We start from the raw sequence: 19,048 nt of genomic DNA, 5'->3' as shown, positions 1-19,048 counted from the left end.
TTTTTTTTTTACCACATGGTGGCAGCATATATCCATTTATTTCTGTAACCAGTTTTGGGCTACTCAAAACATCTTGTCATTTTTGACCTAGAGGCCAAAGTGTTGCATTGTTACCTTATTTTCATTTATATTCCTTACTTCATATCCATTGCCTTAAATCAATCAAATATTATGTTTTTTTAATAAAATTTAGTAGATCTATAACTGGGAGATAGAATTTTTAAAAATTGAAACTTTTCTGGCAAAACATGTAGTCTTCAGATCAAAGGTGTCTCAGTTATTACACTGATTTTCATAATTACACCTAACAAAAGCATTCAGAGATGTTAAAGCCCCACAAGTACACAGTTAATTGTGCCTTTATTCATATAAGCTCCTAGTTCATGGCAGATATGAAGTGAAAAACTGATTTGTTCAATATCTATTACGTGAAATGTAATAAAATGTGATTTTTGACCTTTAAAAAAGAAGTCGCTCTTCCTGAAGTGCCAATTTTAGTAGATTTCTGGAATTTTCTTTCATTATTTTTTTCCACATCTTTAGTTATTTGGAAATAATATCTGGATACTAACCCTGGAAAATAGGGCTCATCTTTTACTTCAAGTTGAGAGTTTTTTTATAAGCATCAGTAACATAGTCTAATTATAGCATATTTTGAGCTGTATTTCATACATGAGCTTGTGTATGGTACTTAGTGTTTTCATAAGTGTTATACGTTTATTTCCTATTTATGAAATCTCTTTGTAACAGGTCAGAATTTTGGTCCAGTACATGTAGCTAAGCTATGTGCAGCTGTTGTGCTATTGTAGTTATTTCAGAATGTTTCTTTTCAAAAGAAAGAAAAGTTAACAATATTATATAGGGCATTAATGAGTCTGTACTTAGAGCCATTAAGTTTCATGAGGAAATGGTGAAATACTTTTCTCTTATGAGAACTTTGGTAACTAGGAAGCAAGAAGAGTGTTTTGTTTAAGAGAACTTCCTTGTTTAGGAAACATAGTTACATTTATTGAGAAAAATTCTGCAAAATTACCTTGAGCCTCATCTTAAGTATTCATACATGAATAATCCTGTTAATTTTATTTGAATGAAAATGAAGTATTTCATTAATGATACATACTTGTTAGTCGGGTTTTTTAATTTCAGGGCATTATTAACTATTTGTTTTCTGAAGTTTCTTTTTTATCCTGCCCAACTGATGAATTTAAAATTCCTTTATAAGATACATGTTATAATAATACTCATCAGTTGTAATTATTTTTTGGGTATCTGACAAATTCATTAGTAAACAATAATAGTTTTGCCTCTCTGTATTACATTTAAGTTGAATAAGCTCTGCTTAAAACTTAGATTCCTGGATACTTTCATAGATTCTGGTTTTGGTTTGAGACGGACCTAAGAATCTCAATTTTAATAAATAACCTAGGATTCTAATGTGGCAGGTTCATGGACCATGAACACAAATCTCCTTTGTTGTTGTTTACTTATTGAGGTACAAAAACACTTTATATTCTTAATTAAATTTCATATTTTATATACTATAATAATTAATATTTTAATGTATTTATAACATCCACGAATATAATAATTAGAATAACACTAGCTGTAGTATTACTACTTGGAGGTTCTAAAACCCATTTCTTACATATACATCTAAAACCTGTTGCTTCTTTATAAACTTGTTGTATTTTTACAAATTATGTAAATGACTTAAAGATAAAACTTCATGAGGAGGGAACAGTTCATGGGAAAGCTATAATGAAGGCAGTTTAAAATAGGATGTTATCGGGGAGAAGCCTCCTTTAGCTGATTGTTTCATACATGGCTGTAAGAGGAAAAATTTTTTAAAGAGTAATGTGGCCTTTTTTTTCCCCATCTGCCACTGTGTTTATAATCTTAAAGAAATCCAGTGACATTGTTAATTTATTTCAGGGACAGATTTTGAGGGGATTATTAGGTCTTGAGATGAAATTTTGAACCTAGGGGCCAGGATGGTATATCATCATATTTTGGGAAGGGAAAACAACTCATGAGGGACCTTACCAAGTACTGTAGCTTCAATCTGGGTACACTATGAACACTTTGTTCTCTTGCTATACACATCTCAATCCAGATTCTACAGACATAATTTGGAGTGTCTAAGAGGGTTTTTTTTAATCATTTTAACTTTATGATTTAATTTCTTTATCGATATAAAAAAGTAATTAATAGCTGTATATGCTGGATCATCTGAATAAATAATTTATACTGGACTATTATCCCCATGACATTCATGCCTATGTTTGCATTTAATTTTGTCATGGCATTAGCAGCACAAAAAATAATTTTAAAAACAGCCATCAACTTGATATGTAAAATAGGCATTTCAGCCAAATAATGGCCAGATGTTACCATGGGTCACTGTATGAATAAAGGTTTCACAGCTCAAATAGAGAAAAATAGTGTCAAAATTGAGTCATCATACTACTGGGTATAGCCATGCCAAACTCAAACCTCAATAAACTCCCACTTATTGTAACACTTTGAAATTACATGAGATAGTCAACGTAAACTACGGAAAGAATAAGCCTTGCTATTGAGGCATATTTGAAAGAGATGACACCCTAAATGCATTTCATTTTTCCTTTTTTTTCAATTCCAATGATCTGCCTCTTCTTAGCCAAGCTCACATTAGGGTTAGGAGGTGGCTAGACCTGACTGAAGTCTGGGGCTTTGGGAAAGCTAATGTTCCAGTTATGTATTGCTGCATAACAAACCACACTAAAAACTTCGTGACTTAATTTTTATCTGTCACAGCTCTGAAGATTGATAGGCTCAGCTGGATATTTCTTACCTGTCTGAGGCTGGAGTCATCGGAAGTCTTCATTCACATGTTTGGGGCCAGATCACTCTCTAGCTGGCTTCTCCATGTGACTAGTTTAGGCATCCTTCAACGTGGCAGCCTCAGGACCTAGCAGTTGGTCTCCAGAGTAAGTGTTCAAGCATAAAGAAACCCAGGCCAAAGCTGAAAGTCTTCTTAGGACTTTAAAGTCCCACCAACATCATCATGTTCTCTTAGTCAAGCAGAGCATTAAAAGGAATAGTCTTCAGTCAGGGAATATCTTGCCATATACAAGGGAAGAAATTGATAGAGGCCATCTTAGAAATAGGCTACCATGTTTGGGGTTTTTCTCTCCTGGCCTGAGTGAAAGCCTGGACACAGTATGAGAAAGCCCTAAGCAAGACCAGAACAGATTGTTGACAGAGCTTAACCTGTAAAAATCTATAGGACTCCCTGCCCCTCCCACTCCAGATAAGGTGGATAAAGACTCCTTTGCCTCCAGAAAGCTGAAAAATAAAGTATTCCATTTAAAGAGACTGCCATATTGACTGTAAAACCACACTCATTTCTATTTATCTATAAGGAATATGCTTAATGCATATTGATAAAGATTGAAAATTAAAGGGATGGACTAACAGTTATGAAAAAAGAACAAGAATGTAATAGTAATATAAGATTAGAACCACAAAACAGGGTAACAGAAAACAATAATGAAAGGTGATTTTAGAGACATAAACTTCTACGTATCAAGGAACATAGTAATTATAAAGAAAAGGGTTTTAGAAAAACAAGGAGAACTTAATGGAAGTGTAATGATGGGGGGAAAGTTTATAATGTACTTTCTACAGAACTGGATAGATTTAATAGACATAAAAATAAGTCAGGGCTAGAAGAATAGATTCAATCAATAATTTTGATTTAGTTGCTATGTATAGAGCTTAACATTCCTTGACCAGGGAATAACTTTTTTTTTTAATGTCAATGAAGGGAATTCCCTGGCGGTCCCATGGTTAGGACTCTGTGCTTTCACTGCCATGGGCCCTGGTTCAATCCCTGGTTGGCAAACTAAGATCCCACCAGCCGCACAGGGTGGCCAAAAAATAAATAAATGAATAAATAAAATGTCAGTGAAAAGTTGACAGAACTATCATGTATACACTTGACCACATAGTAAAATAAATAAATTTTTAAGTAAGGATTTTGTAGTCCCTATTTTTATCCTAATTTAGTAGTGACAATTAAAAGGTGAGCAGAAAAAGTTTAGAAATTAAGAAACATTTTTTAGATCAAAGAAGAAACAAAAAACAAACGAGAAACATATCTTTTAGATCATAGAGGAAGTGAAAACAAGAAAGCAATTAAAATGAGAACATTCTATATCAAAATCTTTTAGACACATTTAAAGCTGGGCCAGAGGAAGACCTATCGCCTTAAAGTGCCTTTATTATTAAAGAGAAAGATGAAAAATAAAGACATTTAGTAGTCATCTTAGGAAAGAAAACAGAACAGTCAAAATAAGGAGTTTGGAATTATTGGACATTAATATTGCATGTGGCTCTGTGAAAAGCTTGAAAACTGAAAAAAATGTCCCAACGAAATATAGATTACTAAAATTAGCAGAAGTGGAGAACTTGAATAGAATGATTACCATAGAGGTATTACAGAGTGAGTAAAGATGTACTGTTGATGAAGTTACCAGGTTCACAGATGGATTACCCTGATAGGTTTACAGTTGATTTCTGTAAGCACAGCTGATTCCAGTTAAATAAACTATATGAAACTAGTATTGAAAAAGATGGAAAGCTCTGAGAAGGATAGTACAAAAGCAAAAAAAAACAAATCTATCAGCTAATTTTACTTATTGCTAAAGATGCAAAAACTAAATGTTCAAAAATGAATTCTAGCATTGTATCAGAAGAATAATACTTTACGACTAAGTAAAGTATATTCTAGGACAGAAAGGATTATCCATTATATCAGCAAGTTTAAGGTGAATAACCATGTGATTGTATCATTAAATGATAAAGGATGTTAAAATTCAGTGACCATTCCAAATAAAGAGACTTTAAAATATTTACTTAAAAAATGCCCGCAAAAACTTTATCCTAAATGGCAAAACAGTAAAACCTTTTTCTGTAAAAATCAGGAACCAGACACAGACTGAGTTGCTCATTATTACCTAACATGGTCTTAGAGGGACCTAGCAGATGCACTAAGAAGAAAAAAACTATCCATGTAAAAATTTGAAAGGAGATTAAAATTTTTTTTTCTGTTAGTTTAAAAACCATCTAAAATTAATGTAGAAATCTGATATTGTGACTGAATGCAGGATAAATGTGTAATTGACCAATAGCATTTCTCTAGGTTTAGAGTAATAACTGCTAGAGATGGACTTGGGGGAAAATACTTAATTCATGGGGAAAGTAATGGACTTATATGAAGAAAATGATTAAATCTTATTGTTGTACCTGGAAGCACTATATCTCAGAAAGGAGACAAAGTCATAAAAATAGCAATTTTTCCACTGTTAATATATTAATTAAATGCAATTATTTATATTCTGAATAAATAATATATAATAAAAGCAGTCATTTATATTATCTATATTATTATTAGTATATTAGTATATACTGTTATATACAATAATATATTAATATATACTGTTATTAATATATGCTACATATTAGTATATACTAAATATATATTGTTATGTGTGTTCATATGTTAATATTAATATATACTGTTAATATATTAATTAAATGCAGTTATTTATATATTTATATTATAAATAAAATATATAATAAATGCACTTATTTATATTATTTATATTATAAGTTAAATTATATCCCAATAATTTTGTTATTTTCTATGTTTGATATTTTGGTGGAGGAGAGAAATGCCATACAAGGATTGGGATTGGATAAATGATTTTAGTTTATGTGAATAAAACAAATGTTCTGAAATTGCCAAGAAAAATGTGGGGGGAAGAAATGTGAAAGGTGGGGAAAGCTGAGATGCTGGGCCTACCAAGATCCCAGTATATACTTCAAAACTACTGAGGTCAACTAAATGTGATATTGGCAGAGAAACAAACATCAGTAGAACAAAGTATAGAAACAGGTCTAATTATATACCACAATAGTGGTCGTTCAATTCAGTTGAAAAAGAGTGTTTTTTGTTTGTTTGGTTTGGGGTTTTTTTTTAATTAAATTAATTTATTTATATTTTTGGCTGCGCACGGGCTTTCTCTAGTTGCAGTGAGCGGGGGCTACTCTTCGTTTCGGTGCACAAGCTTCTCATTGCGGTGGCTTCTCCTGTCGCGGAGCACGGGCTCCAGGCATGCAGGCCTCAGTAGTTGTGGCACATGGGTTCAGTAGTTGTGGCTCACGGACTCTAGAGCTCAGGCTCAGTAGTTGTAGCGCACGGGCTTCATTGCTCCGTGGCATGTGGGATCCCCCCGGACCAGGGCTCAAACCAGTGTCCCCTGCATTGGCAGGTGGACTCTTAATCACTGAGCCACCAGGGAAGTCCCAAGAGTGTTTTTTTAGTATAAGGGTCCTAGCACAACTGGATGTTATTCATCCGTTAAAAAAAAAAGTTGGTCCTCACATTCCATACCGTATACACATATTAATTCCAGTTGGATTAAAATTTTTAGAAGGAAATCTAGGCCATTACTTCAGTAATCATGCAGATTCTTAACTCAGGGTCCACAAGCCTCCAGGTGGAATGGGGAAAACGTTATTTTCATTTCTTACTGAAATTTAGCATTTCCTTCAATTACAGGTAAATACAAAAACCACAGTAGGACTGTCACTGCCGATGACTCTGTCAGCATTAGAATTCGGGTATTTCCATATCACAGTGTAGTTATTGCAGGTATCTTTAGAGATTATGCTCATCACTACTTCAACTTCATTGTAGTTGAAGATCCCTCACTGGATCTTATCTTTAGTGCATTAATAAAAAAGGACATGTATAACTTTAAAAAATATTTCAGTAGTTTTATTGCAGTATACAATTAACCCCTGAACAACATGGGGTGCCGACCCTCTGCACAGTTGAAAAAATCTGCATATAACTTGTAGTCAGCCCTCCCTATCAGCAACTGTGCATCTGTGGATTCAACCAACCATGGATCGTGTACTACTGTAGTATTTATTATTGAAAAACATCTGCATGTAAGTGGACCTGCACGGCTCAAACCTGTTGTTCAAGGGTCAGCTGTAATTTGTTTCCTTTGCCATTCTGTGTATTTTAATTTTTGATTTTAGAGACTTCAGTCTCAGAAGGGGTTCACAAGTATCACCAGATTGCCAGTGGGGTCCATGGCCCAAAAAAGTTTTGAGACTTCCTAATTTAGATGATTATTAGCAGTGCTTCTCAAACTTTAATGTAAATATGAGTCACCTGGGGATCTTGTTAAGATGAAAACTGACACAGTAGTTCTGGGATGGGGCCTGAGACTGTTCACTGTTGGCACACCTCCCGGACTGTATTAGTGCTCCTGGCCTGAGCCAGTTCATGGACTACACTGTGAGTAGCTAAGTTCTGGACTGAGTTGTCCAATATAGTGGCCACATGTTTACATTTAAATTAATTAAAATTCCATTCCTCAGTCTTACTAGCCATACAGGTAGTTAGTGACTACTATATTGGATGGTACAGATATAGAACATTTTCACCATTGCGGAAAGTTCTATTGGACAGTGCTGTTCTAGAGGTTGGGGTAATCTTAGCCAAGACAGAGAAACAAAAAGCTTTAAAAGAAAAAGACAAAAAGGAAACCACAAGCAAAGTTTAATATTTAAAGTACCCATTTGGGACAAAAATTGGAATGCAGATGATCAAAAGTTAGTATCAGCACTATTTCTAGCTCTTAGAAATTAACAAGAAATAGACAACCCAATGGAAAAATGGGCAAAGACTATAATAGGCATTTCACGAAAAGTGCAAATCCAAATGTCCAGGTGCTCAAACTAGCTAGCATTTTGGGAAATACAATTAAAGTAACAGTGAGAACTCAGGTTGGCAAAAATGGAAAAGGTCTGATATCTGTGTAGATATAAGGAAAAAGATACAAATGTTACTGGTGGAAAAGTGAACTGCCATAGTCTTTTGGAAAGACATCTGACAACATCAGTTAAAATGGAAAATAAGCGTTCTTCAACACAGCAACCCCAGTGCTGGGACTCTGTCCCATAGAGTAAAATACTAGTATGTAACCATAAATGCCTGTCAACACAACAAGGAAACGTTTGCATAAACCACGTACAGTGTACACCCTGGAATATTGTGCAATCATTGACAAGAATGAATTAGAGAATATCAGTTGATTTAGGATTTACACCAGGTATCCATCCTCCCATTTGTGTTGTGTGTGTTCATGAGTATATGAACATGGAGAAGAATAGGGAAAGATACATGTTACTTAACGTGAGTTACCTGGGGATGTGGATGGGAGTCAAAGAGGAAGAGAGGGAAGAAAGAGATTAAAAAATATGAAATTCTTGCTCTTAAACTTACCAGTATGTAATGATAATTCCATAATATATATCTTTTCGTTTATAAAACTTATAAAAATTTATAAAATTGTTTGTGTATGTTTAAACTGTTGAAGTATTTTAAATAATTACAGTAATTTACTTGTAAAACAAAAATGACTTTCTTTTGCCATGAATGAGTCACCTGTTGTTGCACCATACATCCTCATTTGCTTCAAGAGCTAAAAAAGGGCTTCCCTGGTGGCGCAGTGGTTGAGAATCCGCCTGCCAATTCAGGGGTCGCGGGTTCGTGCCCCGGTCCGGGAGGATCCCACATGCCGCGGAGCGGCTGGGCCCGTGAGCCATGGCCGCTGAGCCTGCGCGTCCGGAGCCTGTGCTCCGCAACGGGAGAGGCCACGGCAGTGGCCACGGCAGTGAGAGGCCCGCGTACCGCAAAAAAAAGAGCTAAAAAAAAATTATTTGAACCTGACCGTAAACTGGTGAATCAACTTAATTTTTTATTCTTTCTACCCACACTTATTAATACTTTTAATGCTTATCTAAATCACTTAAAAGGCATGGGAAACCATACCTTTTTGCATTGATATACTTAATTAACTTCTTTGAATTGTAAGGGAGATTTTAAAGATAATTTAGCCACTTGGTCTATTTTAAAATGTTAAGATTTAAATATTTTTGGTTCAGTCATATTTGGGTCAATACCTGTTGAAAGGCCAGTACTTCAAATTTGTTCTTGTAGTTTGCCGAATAAAACATTGGCTATAAAAGTTGCCTCTCAACAGATCAACATATGGTTTAGCAATGGAGGGTTCTGCTAGATCCATGAGCTAGTTATGAATAATAGTCATACAATGTTTAGTACAATAGTAGGCACATAAAATGAGTTGGTGAATTAGTGTCCTCACTTTGCAGAGGCAGCAGTTAAGATCCAGAGATCTTGGGAATTCCCTGGCGGTCCAGTGGTTAGGGCTTGATGCTTTCACTGTCTTGGGCCCGGGTTCAATCCATGGTTGGGGAACTAAGATCCCACAAGCCACCCAGTGTGGCCAAAAAAAGAGAAGGTCCGGAGACCTTGGCTTGCTGGGGCAGTTAGTAGCAGAGACAGATTTGACCCCATGTCTCTATCTTAATCTGATGTCCACAACGCTTGATGAAAGTTACCTTTCTTCATCTCTCATCTCTTTCTTCATTATTGTTTAAAATTTTTCCTTTTAGAAAAGCTTCAACTTTTATGTTTGAGTTCACATTTATTGAAAAGATATTGAAGATTATCATGTAATATAAAATATTTAAATGTTCATGTTTTCTTTTTAACCCAGAGTAGACTTTCAGTTCTTCAGTTTTGTCTTTTTTTCCTTAAGACCTTAGAAGAAGTCCAGAATTTTTTCTTAAATAATACATTTCTTGAGGATCTTAACAACAACAAAAAAGTAGTCTCTGGGAGCAAACAGACTGTTGTTTCTTAAAGGAACAGTCTTTAACAATCAAAGATTAATTAGGTTTCTTGTTCTTTTCGGTATTTAGTTGCTTGGAGTAGATTATAGGCAATGTGAAACTTGTAAGAGTTCTGAGGAGTGAATTCTCATTTTCTCAGAATAGCTAATCAAGACATTTCTTCTCATTCGCTAAACTGCTATCCAACGTAAACTGCTTCTGATCTGAACCATTGACCATAAGATAAATGACAGTATTTCCCATTTCTAATTTTCTTAGCTGCTCTGTCTCTCCCCAGGCAGGAGATCACTTCATTTATTAAAGATTTATTTTGAAACATAGGTTACCACTCTCTTCTCAGTTACATGGTGTGAGAGACAGATGATTTAAATGATGCTTAGAAATTGTATCTAAAGTAATTGCTTTTGGGTTTATACAGCAGCTGTTTAAAATGTGCCTATTGAATCTTTGAATACATTTTTACTTTTTGTAGAAAACATTTAGGTTCGATGTTATTTTGTCAAATTATTTTTTAAATATGTATTTAAGGAATAATTGTAGTAATTGTTTTAAAGGAGGGGAGTCCAAATTTAAATATGAATTATGCATGTGCCATATTTGAACCTGTAAAATTTGCAATAAGTTTTTTTAACACTCTGGATTTGAGCAGTAAATAATATTAACTTCCAATCAGTGGTTTTATAGGTTCCATGGAATAGAATCTTTAAAAAACAGAAACTTGAAATTAAGAAAGGAATGAACTATTTATGAGTTCAAGAACCTAAACTCTAGCTCTATCTCTGCTAGCTCTGGAATCCAGAGGTTTATGTGAGTGTGGAAGTGCCACACTTAAGGACAAATCACTTAACCCCCCTAGGCCTTAATGTTCTTGTCATGGAAATAAGAAGTTAGTAATAGATTATCTCCAGTCTGTCTTTCATCTCTGAAATTCTGTAACTGTGAAACGCTCAGCTGGTGGTGTTTGGAAATAAGAGCCTTGCAGGGGGATGGGGGAGAGAAGACATCTCATTTTAAATATAAAAGGCCTAATAGTTGATAACTTTGCCAAAACACTGTATAATATAATTTTTTCAGTTTTTATATCAAACAGTAGAGAAATATATAGAGTAAAAAACTGAGTGTCTCTTTATTACCCCCTTCCATCCTGCTCAGCCCTTTTCCCCTTCAGTGTGACCCTTGCATGTCCCCCTTTCCATTCCTAAGACAAGGATCCCTGCAGAACTTCTCCCCAGTTAGCGTTTTCCTGGTTGAAGCCTCTTGTCTTACTTTTTTAAAACGTTTGTGTTGTAAAGAAATTTTAATTGACTTTTCACAAAGTGAACACACCCATTTAACCACCACCCAGACTGAGAAATAGAAGCCCCTTTCAAGCTGCTTTTCTCAAAATCTTTGAGAAAATTCTGCGTATATGTTGCATTGATATCATTGTTTCAACCTTGGTGTTTTATTTGCAGATTTATGATAATATTCTTTAATTTCAGTTGGAAAACTGATGATTTATTAATCCTTAATTTTTAAAGTCACTTTTGCTACATCTTGAGCTGGTTATTTTAAATGCTAGTGCTGTATAGTCCCTTTATATTTCAACATTAGTTGACACCACAAACATTTCCAGCGTTAACTACTATGTGAGGGTTACTGGCTGTAACCAGAGATAAGGCAGGTCTTCAAGGAGCTTCAGGGTGCGTATCAGGAAAACCGAGGATTACAGACAAGACAAGAAAACTTGCAACTACAATAACAGATTTACTTTTTTCAGGCTAGAGATAGCCTTCTATTATTTCCTCTTATGAATAATTTAGGAGATGGAAAAGATGACATTAACTCTGGCAATCAAAGTCAGTTCCATTCTAGATGTGTAGAAAACTGGCAAACAGTTGAAATCTCAGTGACTTAATTGTCATTATCCCTATGCAGTTTTTTTTCTTTATTCAAAAAGGACATTGAGACTTGCTGTTAACCAAACCTATTTACTTCTTATGTAGAAATTTTCTGTTAGAAATGGCTGGTGATTGGAAATTTTGTGTTCTCTTTCTTTATGTTTGAAAAGATTAAGCTTTTTCCTTCTTTGGTTTCAGTCTATTTAATATCCTCTTTTGCTCCTTCTTTTCCAGAAACATTAATTATATACTTTCTATGTTATAGGCAGAGTACTAGGTACTAGAATTATAGAAAATTTCCTTTAGTTTTTCCTTTGATGTGAGAGGCAAGTAATGGCTGCTCACAGCACATGTGATGTGTTTTCTGATGAGGTAAGAACCAGGTGCTGTGGAAAAATGTAAGACAGACATCTAACTCAGATTTGGGGCTTGGAGTCTTCCCACAGAAGGTATTGCTGAGTTCGGGTCAGGAAGAATACATAGGAGTAATACGAAGTAGTCTTCTCTACCATCTTTAGCCTTAGCCTTAAAGTTCTGCACAGTCATGGGTTTGATTCATTTTTTATTTTTTATTTTTTTTCCAAAGCTATGCCTTAATGTATTTTATTTGCTAATAGTAAGTGAAGCAGATTATTTTTTTCAAAATATAAGGGTAATCATTTTATTTAAGGGGAAGTTTTTCAGTTGAAAAGTCTTAGAAGATTTGGTAGGATATGTACATTCCTGTATTGAACTTCTGCTTATACTTGGTCATATAATGTTTATATTTAAAGAATGAATATATATATATATATATATATTCACACCCACACATATATACTATGTTACAGACATATGCATGTACAATATAATAAATACACACATACGCATATCTCCTATGGAATTGCTCTCTGCTCCAGAAGTTTATACCCTGTATATTTCAGGGCAAGGTATTGATGTCCTCTCTAGATCTTAGATTTTGGCACTTCCACACTCACATAAACCCCTACCTTTGAGGGGGCATTCATTTCATCTAGATGCCCTACTCTATAACCTTCTTCATTTGCAGACCACTGGGACATTGTTTTTTACTCAGTGGAACCCGCGGTCTAGATTTAGTCTTCCTTTCTACCTTAGCAGCTGCCTGGGTTACTTCTTGAGATTCATCCACGACCTTGGCCTTGCACGTCATTGATCTTCTCATTCTGAATGATTACCTCTTCTTTTCTTTAGCACTCAGGTTCATGGCCCGCGTTCTGTTCCTTGTCTCCCAGAACTGATTTACTTCTGAAGTTATCAATTCAGGCTGACCACTGAACATACTACTTCCTATATTTCCACGTTTTTCAATCAACTGCTTTCAACCTATCTTTAGCAGAATTTCCAATCCATATAATTTTTATTTTATCCATATCTTCCTAAATGTCTTTTCTTCCCTCTTCATCACGTTATCAGTCTTAAACCTTTCTCTTGTCAGTGTTGTCGAATTCCTCCCTGTCTTTTTATCGAACCTGCCTGACAGAATCTCAACTCTTTATTTTTCTACATGAGCGCTACTGGAGAAAATCACAGAGGCAGTAACAAGGCTGTAAGTTTATTGTTACCGACTTCAAACGGGCCCACACAATTGTGCTGTAATTCTATTTTTTCTAGTTCTCTCATTTTTCACAGCAGTTATTTTAGGCATTCACCACTCTCCTCACATCTCCAGCTTTCCACTTTCCTTCTCCCTCTCAGCAAATGACTTGGTATTCCATTGCACAGAGAAAATGGAAATCCTCAGATGAGAACTCCCACAGTTTCTTGCCGTAAGCATATTTACATCTGCACTCGTTCGGTTTTGTTTGTTTGTTCTTACTGTTTATAGTGGGAAGAGCCTTTCAAGGAGTGGAAAGTCATATGCCTTTAGAAACCAAGTGATAGTAGAAAATAGGTGAAGCAGTAGGGTAAGGAGTATTCTGTGACTTGTAGGGCATTGATAAGAGCTACCTGAGGACATCCAAATTCAAGTTTTTAACACTGTATCAGCTGGAGAAAAGCCTGCCATGATATGAGCATGGCTGCTGGTCTAAGACAAGTCTTCACAGTGAAGATGGAGCCCACACCCTGAGCCTTCTTAGGGGCTTTACTGCTCTGCCCCCCGACCATGCCCATTTTCTCCAGCATCAGTACCTCTTTTGCTGTTCTTTCCCATCGATATTTTAACATGTCCAAGCTTGTTCCATCTTTTGAAACCTTCATTTATCTCTATTTTCTTCTCTAGCTACTTCACTTTCTCCACTCTTAAACTAAAGAGAGAATTGCCTACAGTTCGGGTGTTTGACAAATTTAGATTGGAGTCCTTACCACACTGTTCGTGAGCTCTGAGACTTTTATCCTCTCCAAGCCTAGTTTCCTCAACTGTAAAAATGAGGATAATACTTTGCTCCGTCATAAAGTTAAGTATTAAGCAAGAGAATGCATGTATCATAACACGAAAAAGGACATATTGTACATTCAGATATATTTGCTTTAGCCCCTGGCAGTCTACTTTCTGTCCCCATCCCTGAAGAGTTAATGGATTTGTTTATGGGTCTCTTCTCAGTAGTAATTAGTACCCCTGACAGTGTTGTCTCCTCAAAGTAGCTCTTCTACGGTTGTCCCTGCCACACACCCCTGGTTCACCCTCTGTTTCTGTGAATACTCCCTCGGGTTCCTAGGGCTCTTTGTCCTTTCCTCACCCTTTAAATGTTTATATTCCTCAGGAGTCTGTCCCAGTCTTTGTGCAATTATTAAGGTCGAGCTATCAATTTGGCTATAATCTCCCTAGGAGCCAAAGCAAAGGAAAAGCATTGTGATGATATTAATTTATAGTTCATGATCATTTACTATGTGCTAAGCATTTTTATAAGCACTTTTCATGTATTACTTGATATAATCTTCACAACAACTCTACAGGGTAGATGACGTAGATGAGGACAATCAAGTGCTGAGACGTAAACCTGCTCGAAGTGTTACTGCAGGTAATTCAGTTCCGGACAGTTGAATTCTGGAGCTTTCCATCCTAACTATAACACTATACACTCTCCCAAAACAGTTACATGACTAGTAGTGTTTAGAAGGGTAAAAGCATTCTTCAGGGGAACTAAAGCATCTTCTGGGACTTAGGTCAGAAATGACGTGTGTGATGATACTTTGGGGAGATGATAGAGTATCCTCAGCTATGATCCTCTAATAAATACCACATAGTAGCATTTCATTCTCATGGAGAACATCAGTGCAGAAGAACATAGTATGTACCAAAGCAAAGCACAGCCAGTATAGTTTTTCCATTATTACATTTTTCAAACAGCCCTTTGATAGAAATTTGGGAGCTAACATTTCAAAGTCATGTCTAATAGTTTAAAGGGGACAAAAACAGTCTTACTTATCTTTGTATCTACAGTGTCTAGCCCAGGACCTGTCACTTAGAAATAGTTCGGTCAGTATTTGTGGACTGAATCTGACCACACTGAGCTCATCAGCTCCTTAAAAAAGAATGACTTGGGACAGGATGTATTTCCCGTGACAGGTTCTGGGGGTGGAGTTGATGACTGCTTGCAAGATCTGATGAGCTCAAAGTGGGAGAAGAAGTGGGAACTCCGTCTCTGTGTCCTGCTTCTCCTCCCCATTCCCATATTCCTGCATTTCTTCATTGATTTATTGAAAAGTATTTCATTCTTACTCTATACCAAGTCCTGTGTAAAGTGATGGAGATCCAATGGTGAGCAAGACAAAGTCCATGCCCTTGAGATGTTTACACTCTGATGTAAAAAAACGAATTTGATGATACACTAAGATCAATACTCTAAAGGAGTATTGACAGTATTCAGCTATTCAGGCAGTGCGAACAGATTAGAGCAGGGGTTCCCAACCTACGGGCCACGGACCGCTACCAGGCCACGGACCGCTACCGGGCCACGGCTTGTTAGGAACTGGGCCGCACAGCTGGAGGTGAGCAGCACGTGAGCAGGTGAGCAGGCGAAGTTTCATCTGCCACTCGCCATCGCTCCCCATCACTCGCTTTACTGCCTGAACCAACTGCCCCCCCATCCCCCACCCCCGCAGCCCCAATCCATGGAAGAATTGTCTTCCACGAAACTGGTCCCTGCTGCCAAAAAGGTTGGGGACCGCTGGGTTAGAGGAAGTGTAGTGTGTTCAGAGAACCTCAGATCTTTATTAGGGTTGGAGGTGAAGTATGATTATGAGAAATGGCGAAAAACGAGGCTTGTAGTAAGCAGGGCCAGGTGTGCTTTTAAGGTTTTCACTTCTACCCCTCTTCCACATCTCTGCAGTCCCTTTCTACCAGTCTGATGAGTACAAGGAAGATCAATGTAGAAATAGGTTCCAAGTGCCACAAAACTCCTTTTTTTCTGAATACCACAACTGAAAATGCGTGGTTAATCTCTTCAGTAACTATTTTTCATTGTGAATGTTTGATGTTCATGTGGCTCTTTGTCTCTCGTTGTAAACTCCTCAAGAGCAGGGTCAGTGTTTTATTCATTTCTGTGTCCTTAGCATCTGATAGTAACTCAGTAAATGTTGAAAACATCCTTAACATTAGTAGTCATTTTATGTATTATTCTATTAACCAAAGCATAGTTGACCTATTTTTTCTTTAAAAAACAGAGCTCAAGTTTTAAACAAATGAATTTACAGACTTCTCAGTGAGTTTAAGATTACCTGTCTTTGAGTAGGGAAACATTACTAAATAAAAAAATTGAGGATTTTTTAAAATTACAAAGATATGCACAGCTTAACAGAAGAATTCAGTACAGAATTTGGTCAAGTACGTTTGGTTTGAAATGCCTTATTATTGTTTTTATTTATAGACTTATGAGGAAGATCGCAGAAACTACTCTGAGCTTCAAATTAGATGTCAACGTTTGGCCTTAGAATTAGCAGACACAAAACAGTTAATTCAGCAAGGAGACTACCGTCAAGAGAACTATGGTAAAGTCAAGAGGTAAGTAGTTAAGATGGCTACAGTTGTTCTCATTTTTAGCATGCATCAGAGTCACTTGAATTCTTACCATCAATGTCGTTAATTCTACTTTGTATCTTATTTTTTTTCTGTCTCCATGGTTTTGCCTTTTCTAGAATGTCATATAGTTGGAATCATACCATATGGAACCTTTGCAGATTGGCTTCTTTGACTTAGAAATATACACTTAAGGTTCCTCCATGTCTTTTCATGGCTTGATAGCTCATTTGAATAATGAATAGTATTCTTTTGAATAATATTCATTGGATAATAATGTGCTATTGAATAATGAATAATATTCCATTGTCAAGATGTACCATAATTTATCCATTCACCTATTGAAGGACATCTTGGTTGCTTCCAAGTTTTGGCAGTTAGGAATAAGGCTGCTATAAATATTCATGTGCCAGTTTTTTGTATGGACATAAATTTTCAACTCCTCTGGGTAAATACCAAGGAGCATGAGCATACTTGTATTGTAAGAATATGTTGAGTTTTGTGAGATACCACCAAACTGTCTGTTCCAAAGTGTCTGTACCATTTTGCATTTCCACCAGCAATGAATGAGAGTTCCCATTGCTCCACTCCCTTGCCAGTATTTGTTATCAGTGTTCTGGATTTTGGCCATTCTAATAGGTGTGTAGTCATATCTCGTTGTTTTAATTTGCATTTCCCTGATGACATGATACAGAACATCTTTTCATGTACTTATTTGCCATCTGTATATCTTCTTTGGTGAGGTGTCTGTTAAAGTCTTTGGCTCATTTTTTAATTGGGTTGTTTGTTTTGTTACCCTTGAGTTTTAATAGTTTTTTATACATTTTGGATAATAGTCCTTTATCAGATATGTCTTTGGCAAATATTTTCTTCCAGCCTGTGGCTTGTCTTCTTATTCTCTTGACATATACCTTATGTCTTCTTATTCTCTTGACATATACCTTAGTCTTCATTGCGCAGAAACATGCAGTTTTGGCAGTTTGTTGGATTTAGATTGTATTTTTATGTCAGTTGTTTTTATTTTATTTAGAAGCTGCTTTTGTCTTTTAAAATGTGATGCCTTAGAAGATAGGAACCCAGTGAAATCCTATGTGTGTAAATATTTTTGAAATCTTACTTGATTATTTTTATTTTATGGCATCAATTTAAAGTTTGCAGTTTTATCTAAAGTTTTTTCAGCTATTCCTTTTTGACAAAAGGCACACATACTTTCAAAAAATAATACTTTCTGAGGATATGTTTCATATTGTGCTGCTGCTAAGGCAAAGAATTTTCTTTTTGCTGGAATGTACTAATGAACCACCACTTTAGCTGTATGTCCCTAGGAAATCTTAACATTCTAAGCCAAAGTTTTGTCATCTCTCAGATGGTGCTAATACAATAACTGCACTATATAAATTAAGAAGATCAAATAAAGTAATATTTATGAAAGTATATATATGTATGCGTATATATAGAGAGATGATCCTAATTGTTCACTGCTACATCTACCTGCACCTAAAATAATTCTTGAACTAAAGCAGTCACTCAATGAGTGTTTGTTAATTGAATGGATGCTTTATAAATTGTAAAACACCATAAGTAAATTTGCCAGGATCTGGGGGATATAACATTGGTGCTCCTACTCCCAGCATGACTGACATGCATTATGTATTATTATGTATGCACTGTTATGTCAAAATATAGTGATTGTTGGAGCTTGAAATCCATGACAGCTATACTATTGGGCTTTCAAAGAAAGCTAGATTTCAAAAGAATCATTTCAAAATGAAGTAGGTTGTGATGGTAAGATGATACTTTGAGTTGGTGTTTTGATGTCCTGTCTGCCGCTATAAATCTATAGCAATAATAAGTGAAATATGAAAGGAGAAACCTAAAAGGCATAGTCATCAGAATAATCCAGGGTGGCCATGAATGAAGGGTAAACAAACCAAGATGAGTCCTGAGTTGATAATTCTTGCAGGTGAGTGATGAAAGTGGGGGTGGGGAGGTGTCTCACTTTAGCATCTCTCTTTATGTGTGTTTTATTTTCTATAATGAAAACCTAAGAAACAAAAACATAATAAGCATCATCATGTGCTAGAAATGGAACAGAAAAACAACCAAGCAAGAGTGGCTCAAACTGTGAATCCTTTGGTTCACTCAATAGAAAGAATGGATTTTTAAAAAATGGTCTGGTCACAAACATATAAGATAAACTGGGGGAAAAAAATCACTTTTATGTCCTTGATAAATTCTCACAAAGGTGCAAAAGAAAACAGATATATGGATGTTAGCTGCATCATTATTAGAAAGAATTCAAATGCTTTTCAACAGCAGCATGGAAAATAGATTGTGATTTATTTTTATAATGTAATTCTACGTAACAATTAAAATCATTAAATTAGATCTGAATGTATATATGGATAAG

The 19,048-nt window shown here is 35.7% G+C and overlaps 1 protein-coding gene across 8 annotated transcripts in view; it reads left to right on the top strand.

Moving 5' to 3' along the window:
- The window catches only part of PIBF1 (progesterone immunomodulatory binding factor 1), a 212,718-nt gene that overhangs the window by 28,140 nt on the left and 165,530 nt on the right, over positions 1 to 19,048 (top strand). For all 8 annotated transcript variants that reach the window (XR_004476096.2, XM_049700971.1, XM_049700972.1 and 5 more), the window contains one exon: positions 16,490 to 16,623. Coding sequence is in view for 7 of the 8 variants with exons in the window: in XM_049700971.1 (XP_049556928.1) it covers positions 16,490 to 16,623 (134 nt within the window). In the remaining variant the exon portion in view is untranslated. The remainder of the gene's footprint in view (positions 1 to 16,489; positions 16,624 to 19,048) is intronic.

Source organism: Orcinus orca, chromosome 18 (assembly GCF_937001465.1).
Source record: "Orcinus orca chromosome 18, mOrcOrc1.1, whole genome shotgun sequence".
In the NCBI taxonomy this organism is placed as follows: domain Eukaryota; kingdom Metazoa; phylum Chordata; class Mammalia; order Artiodactyla; family Delphinidae; genus Orcinus; species Orcinus orca.
The sequence above is the reverse complement of the archived record's forward strand: the minus strand, read 5'-3'. Positions and strand labels throughout refer to the sequence as shown.